Raw genomic sequence first — 8720 nt, 5'->3', positions numbered from 1 at the left:
GGGGGGGGGGGGGGGGGGTAGGGCAGAGCAAAGTGGAAGCAGAGGTGCCAGGGCTCTTCAGCTTCCAGGTCCGCTGAGGTCTCTGCTGTGGGGGCCCTGCCAGCCCTGCTTCGGGCGCCAGGATGGCTCAACGAGGTCAAGCACACAGAGTCCCTGGTCCCTAGGCCAGCAGACCGGCTCAACTTCCCATTCCACCTCTAGTGAGTTGGATGGTGTCCCCCAAAATTCGTGTTCACCCAGAACCTCAGAATATGACCTTATTTGGAAATAGGGTCTTTGCAAAATGTAATTGGTTAAGAAGAGGTCCTGCCCAGTGAGGCGGGCCTTAAATCCAGCGTTCCTGTAAGAAGCGGCGAGGACACACAGAGGGAGGAAAGCCATGGGAAGACAGTGCCAGAGACTGCAGAGACGCAGCTCCCAGGCAGGAATGCTAAGGATTGTCCGAGCTGCCAGAAGCTGGGAGAGGAGAGGAAGGATTCTCCCTGAGAGCCGTTAGAGGGAGCATGGCCTTTGACAACTTTGTGTCACCTTTGGACTTTGGCTTCCAGAACTGTGCCAAGAATAAATGTCTGTTGTTTTAAGCCACAGTGTTTGTGGTCATTTGTTCTAGTGGCCCCGGGACACAGCTACACCGGGCCTCCATCAGGCCCCTACATCTTGGCCTGAAATCTCTGCACCTGTCTCATAAGTCAGACACATCTGGGTCCACGTCCCCGCATCTCCTCCCAGCTGTGTGAGCTGGGACAAGCCCCTTCACCTCTCTGAGCCTCAGTGATGCCGCCAACCCCAATCTGTGAGATGAGAATCATCGTAGCACACAGCAAGCACCCATAAATGTGAGCAGTTAGGGGTGGGGGCGGTGTCGTGCTCAGGGACGCGTGCTGGGACCGCACCAGGCACGGCACAGACCCCACATCAGTCACTAGAAGTCCCTTGTCTCTGAGCCTCAGCCTCCCCATCAGAAAATTAAGCTAGTAGAGCTTTCCTTGGCCATTGCACAGGGTGACAGTCATGAGACTGCTCTGCAAGCACTAAGGGGTTGGGGAACGTCACCCCCGACTGACTTAGTGGTTGATTGTCTCCCTTTCTCACCAGAATGTCAGCTGCAGGAGGGCAGGAATTTGTGTCTTCGTGTTTTGTTTATGGCTATCCCACAAGACACGGGCATAAAGCAGGTGCTCAGAAAAATTCATTGAGTGATAAGTTTATGATGAAGTTGAGGCCCCTTTGTTCTAGAAACTTGCATTCCAGCTCTCTGCCACATGTGGGTGTGTGGCCCTGGGCAACCCCCAGCCCTCTCGGAGCTTGCTTTGCTCCTCTCTGACATGGGACTGATGAGCCCTCGTGGCTGCCCACCACCGAGGATCATGTTTGTAAAGAATGAGGCCCCCTGCAGCCACATGGGAAAGATGACCATGACCTTGACAACCAGCCCTTCGTACTTCCTCCGTGCCGAGCACTGTTCGAAGCACTTCTCATAAATTAGCACATGGAATCCTTATTCCCTGCTCTGCGAAGCGGGAGGGGGTACTATCGGTCCCATTTTAGAGGTGGCAAAGCTGAAGCCCAGAGAGGGTTTAAGGGACTTGCATAAAGTCTCCACGAGTGGGAGCTGCTCTTCTGCTGAGGCCACACTGTCTCACAGAATGGACAGAGAGCTGCATCCAGGAGGGAAGAGCCCCTTGAGGGCTTGAGGGCATTCAGGACAGAGCGAAGGCGCACCCCTACTCCCCACCCCCCAGCTCTGGGACAGCTGCCTAGCCTGACGCCTGCACACCGTGCTGGTTGATAACCGGAGAGGCAGAACGAAGCGTCTGGACAAATCGTTAGGCTATGATGATCTGTAACAGGGCTGGCCGGGGAACTGGGCTGTCTGAGCACAAGATTGACCTCTGCAGGGACCTCAGGGCAGACAGGCAGACCAGGCCTCTGCTGGCCGCTCCCAGAGAAGGGAGACGAGCCGGGCAAACACGACCACTCTTTGATTTCCAGGCCATGCTGTGCACCACCTGGGCACCCCGGTTAGAGCCAGGCCGGGTGGAGACTGTCTCCAAGGCACCATTCTTCATTCATTTAAGAAAATGCATCAAGGAGCACATTTTAGGTGGGACCGGAGGCTGAGGGGGAGGGGTTGCCAGCACCGAGCCAGGTTCTCACTGTTCACTCCACTTGCACCCCATCTATCTCCTTGATCCTGCCCCAGCAAAGACACCACCAGCCCCCTCAGCTTTCAAAGCCCCACTCTGGGCCCACCTCCACCCAGAAGTTTTGCTGGAGCCCCTGCCGACATCTGACTCTCCTTCTTCCCCAGTTTATAGCACTTTGTACTTCTGCTCTAAACCTCATCAATACATTTCACCATTATTCACTCAACAAACATGTACTGAGCACCTAGTATGTGTCTGACTCTTAGCTGGGAACAGGGACATAGAGGTAGGCCTCAGTTCTCCAGATAAAGAGAACTGGAAGGGGAAGAGGCACATAAATGGCCTGACATCATTAGGCTAGGGGAGCCATGACTCTGACAGAGGGCTGGGAGAGATTTAAGGATGGAGGTGTTATTGAGAGAGGAACAGAACTTCTCAGGGTAAAGAAACAAGGGTTGGACACCCCAGGGAGAGAGCACAGCAGAGACAAAGACACGGAGGAGGAACAGGGACAGGCAACACAGGGAAAGCAGCAGATCTTCAGGGCTGAGGCAGGGAACACGGGAATGGCAACTTTGGGCCGGAACCTCGAACTTTGCGCAGAGGAGATGGCCCGCACCAAGACAGTGGAGAGCCCTGGGAGGATGCCAGTCCAGCAAAGACGTGCATGAACCAGTCTGAGCTTTGGAAGGTCAAGCTGGCTCAGTCTTCCCCCTTAGGCTGAGAGTCCCGGGAAACTAGGGAGGAGACCCGCCCACTTTAGGGCCTAGAGCAGAACTGGTGTCAGTCAACAACTCAGAATTGAGTGGGATGAACGGAGTTGGTTTGGATTAGCTGCGATTCAGCTGAGTTAGACTGGACTGGATTTTAGAAGCTCTAGCCCTGCTGTCTCAGTGCGAAGTTCAGTGCCCAGTGGGAGATCCTGGTAGGACAGGGCCAGGAGGCAGGAGGACGGGTGTCCTGTTTACCTTGAGGTCCCCGGAGATGTTGGCCCCTGCCAAGATGCCTGTGGCTGAGGGGAAGAAGATGGAGAACATCCCGAAGAAGGTGCCGTCCACACCCCGCCAGTCGGGCACCAAGTTCTGGACAAAAATGTCCGCTGGAAGACCAAAGCCTGAATCAGGGCCACCCAGAAGACTCCTCTTCTCTGGCAGCTTCCAGTCCTGGGAGTTGGGGGGTCCCATCCTCCTGGTGCCCACAGAATGGGCCAGACTGGTGGGCAGACTGTACCTGTCCCCAGAGCCACGGGCAGGGGCCCCAACCTGCACGTACCCCGGTAGCTGAAGAAGCCTTTGGAGGCCTTGTCCTCAGATGGGGGGATCAGCGTCCCTACCAAGTAGTTGGCAAAGGAGACCATGATGACGAGGAAGAAGAGCACCTGGGCCTGGGGGTAAAGGACCCTAGAGGTCAGATGGCCTGGCCCTGCCTGCTCAGGGAGCCCCAGCAGGACAGAACCTGCCCAGGGTCCCTCCCTCCCTCCCTCATTCATTCATTCATTCATTCATTCATTCATTCATTCATTCCTCCTCCACCCATTATGTTGCAGGCCCCGTTCTAGGAGCTGGCAATATAGCAAGGCTCCTGTCTTCCTGATAAATATGGAACATGACTCTAGAGTAAGAAGGAGGGTGTGATGGGGACTGTGTGGGGGCTACGTTAGCAGAGTGGTCTACATAGGTGTCTTCAAGGGTCCTAAAGGAGGAGGAGGAGTGAGCTGCAGAATGATCAGGGGCTCAAGCTGGGGACATTCAAAAACACCAAGGAAGGAGGCCGGCAGAGCCGCAGGTCAGAGTGAGGGGGGAGAGAGGAGAGGCAGGGGTGGGGGGCGGAGGCCAGATCTGCCAAGTCTGCTGCCATAACGTCCCATATTTCTTCTGCCCTCCTTCCACGGTGCTAAGCCTCTGAATTTTGGCTGGATACGGGTTCACGTGAGGACACGTCTCCCTGCCCTGCCTTTGGCTTAGGTGGGGCCACGAGACCAAGTTCGGGCTGATGGGATGTACGCAGAGGGATAGGTGCAACTTCTGGGCAGTGCCCGAAAAGGAAAAGGAAGGGCAATTCCCCCCTTTTCACCCTCTCCCCTCCCTGCCGACTGGACGGTGGCCGCCGTGGGGCAGGCGCATGAAGGCCATGCCCAGGGACGGAGAGGCCATTGGTCGGAAATAGTCTGGGTGCCTGAGCTCAGGAGCCGCACACAGCTGGACTGTTACAGGAGAGAGAAACACACGACTCTTGCTCGAGGCCCTGTTCTTTAGGGTCTGTCTGTCACAGCAGCAGAGCCGAAGCCTAGCTACTACGCCGAAAAGAGGCAGAACCAGGCCCGGGGCCCAGGCCTCACAACTCCCGCTTCTCCACCTGACCGCTCCCAACCTCCCCTCCTCACCTTGGACTCCCACTCCATGCCAGCCAGGGAGATGGCCAGCAGCACAGTTACGGTGACCACGCCGATGATGCGGATGTCATTGACGGGGTCCACGATGGGTGTGCCGTACTCCTGGGGAGGGGGACAGGCCAGGCTGCAGGCTGCCCTCTGAACACCCCGCCCCTCCAGACTCCTCCACCTTGATTCACTTCAGGTAGGGGTGCCCCCCCAGAGCAAAACAGAAACACAACCCCCTTCCCGGCCAACAGAGCCCCACAGAGGCTGCTGTGTCGGCCTGGACGGTTCAGCCCTGAAGGCAACACACACCCCCGAAGGGGACTTCTGGGAATGGTCTCTATTTGCGGAGATCATCACAGTCACCCACAGTGGTCAGACTGTGGCCGTGGTCCCTGACGGGTAAAACAGGGCAGGGGGCAGGAAGGCCTGTCCCAGACGGGCTGGGGGAGAGTGAGGTAGGCTCCCCGGGCTCCCTCTGGCTTCACCTGGAGCAGGTCCCGCACGGTCTCTGCGAAGCCCACAGTGTGCATGGCCACACCCACAGCGTTGGCAAAAGCAAAAATGAGGCCGATGGAGCCCCCCAGCTCTGGGCCAAGACTCCGGGAGATGAGGAAGTAGGTGCCACCTATTAAGCAGAAGCTGAGGTTGGGGGAGGGTCACCATAGGACCCCCGGGGCCCACAGCACAGGGGATAACTGAGGCCACCTATGGGAGACCCAACGCCTTCACCTGGAGGGTGCAGCCTGGGGTGCCCCCATTTTGGTGGGGATGGGGTGGGTGGGGAGTGGTTCAGAGGCCCATTCCCAGGGTGAAGACTGGGGGAGCAACAGGAAAGGGGAGGGCCCTTGGGGTGGGGTGGGGCCCACCTGACTTGACCTTGCCGTTGGTGGAGATGGCCGAGATGGAGAGGCCAGTGATGGAGGTCACGGTGACCGACAGCAGGATGATGATCCAGGTCAGGACTGTGGAGGAGGGCGGGGATGTGATCACCATAAAACTCAGCCAGGGCATTTCCCGGGTGAGATGGAACGTGGGGAACCTGAGTCAGCTGACTGGTTCACCATGCCAGCTAAGTCACCTCCCTGCTCTGAGCCTTGGTTTTCTCATCTGCACAATGGGTCTCTGTCCCCCTCCCGGTATCTCCTGAACAGCCAGGAAGCTGATGAGCCACTATATAAAGGATCATTAGGTCTGGAAGGGAAGGCACCCTCCTTTAATAATAAAAAATAGTCACCACTCGATGAACACCTTTGGGTGCCAAATCCTGTGCTGCTTTACATACATCATAGAAACCCCGCAATAGGTCTGGGAGGTAGGAACAGTTATCACCCCCATTTTACTGATGAGGAAAACGAGGCTCAGAGAGGTTAAGAAACTTGTCCATGGTCACACAGCATCAGAGCTAGCTTCTAAACCTTGGTGTCTGTCCAGAGCACAGGTTCCTAACCTGGGTGCTGTGCAGTAGAGATTGACTCCAAGTGGCTAAGTGACCTACTGAGGGCAAAGAGAGCCAGGGAGAGTCCTCAGGCCTGATGACGCCATGTCCAGACTCCTCTGCCACACTTCCCTGACCTCTGTCACTGCAGGAGCCTGTGGTTTCTGCAGCCCAATTCAGGACTGAGGCCTGGGAGCATCAGGTCTCAGACACACCCTCCCCGTTCCCCCCCAGAGATGACACTCACCAATGCCCGCCTGGGCTGTAATCCAGGGGAGCCGTAGGTAGAGAATCACACCCCAGATATTGAGCATACAACGGATCTGGGAAGAGAGAGGGGTTGGAGGCCACCTGGGTGGGCCAATACCCCAAAGCCAAACACACAAGTCCCTGTCCCCAGTCATGGCATGGCATCAGGCACATTGGCCTAGGGGACAACTGGGCCCTTTCTTGGCTCTACTCACTTAACTGGGTTCCTACTTCAATGCCCCTCTAGTTCTGTGGGGCAGGGAGGGGAGGAGGGGTACCCAGAGATTCACCTGCCCCTCCCACCCACTTTTCTGCCCTTCCACTGCGGTCTGAGAATGGGCTGCAAGCATTATCACCCCTCACCCGGCTCCAAGCCCAGGATCCTGTGTCTGCCAGCCCCAGCCATGGCCCCAGCGGCCAGCTCTCAGCCCAGGGCCTGGCATCTAGGAGGAGCTCAGCAAATGCCGGTGAGCCAATGCCCCACATACAAGTAGAAACAGGGCTCGGATTGCTGTGACTTCAGCTTCCAAATTTAAAGCAAAGCCAGAGGCTACAGCTGAGACTGAATTCCAGGGAGGTGGAGGTGCTGATGTGGTCTTTGGCCCCAGCCAAGTTCTTGGGGTAGGGCAGGAGCATGCGGCATTTACAAGGCGGGGAGACTTCTTCATTTTTGTTTTTAATCTTTCTTTCTTTTTTTTTTTTTAATTTTTTTTATTATATTATGTTAGTCACCATACTTCTAAGGCCCTCTCTATGCTCTGAGGTACTGAACACGGTCAGGCCAGGCTCTGGCCACCACAGCCCGGAAGGAAGAGCCATACTCCATAAATGAGCCGCTGGGGTGGAGGGGAGCTCACAGTTCAGATGGAGAAACAGAGGCACAGCCAGCAGGCAGTTGGCAGAGTCAGGTCAGAACCCAGGCCTCCTTCCACCTGCCCCCCCCCCAGGCACCTCTCAGAGCAGGACTAAAGCCTTCTTCTAAATCTCAAGCAATCCCCTCTGAAAAGTCCCCCAATGCCTTCCAAAGCCAAGTTCATTTGATTTTTTGCTGTTTGAAGACTCACTGGTGCTCTACACGCAAGAAACCTCCCTCTTCCCATCACTGAGAATAACGAAAACACGCTGGTGGATTTGTGTGTTTAGTGCTGCCCCCCGGTGGCTGTAGGTGAAAACAGTTTCTTCTAATAATCCCAAGGTAGGCATTGATCCAAGCCGTTCTTATCTATTAACTCATAACGCTCATCATCTCACAGGTGAAGAAACTGAGGCACAGACAGGTTAAATAACTTGTCCAATGCCACAGGACAAGTGAGTATCCAGAGATCTTTCCCAGGATGAGGTATCAATCTGGGGAGTAAATGGGGGTTGAGAAGCACAAAACCAGGGAAAACTGGAAGTCACTCTGCAGATGGGGAAACTGAGGCCCAGGCTGGGCTTTGGGTCTACCCTGGCCACTAAGACCTGAGAGTCAGAGCTGCGCCTGGATGGAGCTCTGTCTCTCCACTTCCATTCCCAGGATCCCATCCACACCCTACTCACCATCACCCCCTTGACCCAGCCAAAGCGCACAGGCTCCCCCGGGTTCTTCTCACTGTTGGTGCCTGCCTCATCTTCCACCAGCCCATCGGTCATCTCATGGCTGGGCCGGCTGTCAAAGGCCAGGGCATGCAGGTGGCTGCCTTCCTGCTGGGAGCCCAGAGGCCACAGGTCAGGCAGGCAGGGGTCATGACCATCCAGCTCCCCATCTTCCACCCTCCAGAGTCCAGCCTCCCCCACAGCAAACCCGGCGAGCCTCCCTTCCGCTCCACCACAGACCTTCCGCACTCCCACCTCCCTATCTCTTTCAGGTGTGTACAGCCTCTGTTTGTGCACGTCCACTGGCGGGGAGCTCATTACCTCTCTGGGAGGCCAAGATTTTTGATTGGGTGGACGATGACTGGACAATAAACATTACTCCATGTGTCTGGAGCTTTATAGCTTCTATGCCTGCATTTCATTCGGGCCTCTCAACCCGCGAAGAAGACACTTGTGTGTCCCACGGCACAGGTGACAGAGCCAAGATTCAGGGAAGTGAGGTACCTGGGTCAAGGCCACACGGCAGGAAAGCGGCCAGGCCCGGAGCTGGTGCTTACCTTGAGGAAGGAGTGCAGATCGGCCAGTGTGGGCCGGACCTTCCGGGGCTCTCCGGGCAGGGCGCTGTTGGCATAGTGCTCGTAGGCCGGCACCACGTCGATAGTGTTGTAGCCAAAGGTACGCATGTAGAAGGTGCTGCCGTGGCTCAAGTGGCTGCTGTCATAGGCAGCCGGTGGGGGGGGCTCCTCACCCCCCAGCAGCGTGCTGATAGTGAAGCGCCCACTGCACAGCGCGGGGTCCCCCGGCATCTCTGACGCTGGCAGCTCTGCCATTGCGGCTCTGGGGGTCGGGGGAGGGGGCCAGGGTCGGCGGGGACGTGCTGGGTGGCTTTATAGGCTGGGCCCACAGCAGGGAGGAGGCGGGGGGGGGGGGGGGG

At 56.7% G+C, this 8720-nt stretch overlaps 1 protein-coding gene across 3 annotated transcripts in view; it reads right to left on the bottom strand.

Moving 5' to 3' along the window:
* Window positions 1-8616, bottom strand: part of SLC12A3 (solute carrier family 12 member 3) — a 35173-nt gene extending 26557 nt beyond the window's left edge. For 2 of the 3 annotated variants that reach the window (XM_040633330.1, XM_040633331.1), the window contains exons 1-8: window positions 8344-8616; window positions 7751-7897; window positions 6210-6285; window positions 5394-5489; window positions 5013-5152; window positions 4531-4641; window positions 3420-3531; window positions 3116-3246 (exon numbers count right to left, since the gene is read on the bottom strand). In XM_040633330.1, the coding sequence (XP_040489264.1) occupies window positions 3116-3246; window positions 3420-3531; window positions 4531-4641; window positions 5013-5152; window positions 5394-5489; window positions 6210-6285; window positions 7751-7897; window positions 8344-8616 (1086 nt within the window). The remainder of the gene's footprint in view (window positions 1-3115; window positions 3247-3419; window positions 3532-4530; window positions 4642-5012; window positions 5153-5393; window positions 5490-6209; window positions 6286-7750; window positions 7898-8343) is intronic. The other variant, XM_008702751.2, reaches the window with a different exon arrangement.
* Between the last annotated feature and the right edge of the window lie 104 nt (window positions 8617-8720).

Source organism: Ursus maritimus, unplaced genomic scaffold (assembly GCF_017311325.1).
Source record: "Ursus maritimus isolate PB19 unplaced genomic scaffold, ASM1731132v1 scaffold_19, whole genome shotgun sequence".
Taxonomy (NCBI): Eukaryota; Metazoa; Chordata; class Mammalia; order Carnivora; family Ursidae; genus Ursus; species Ursus maritimus.
This window is presented reverse-complemented; position numbering and strand designations above follow the sequence as displayed.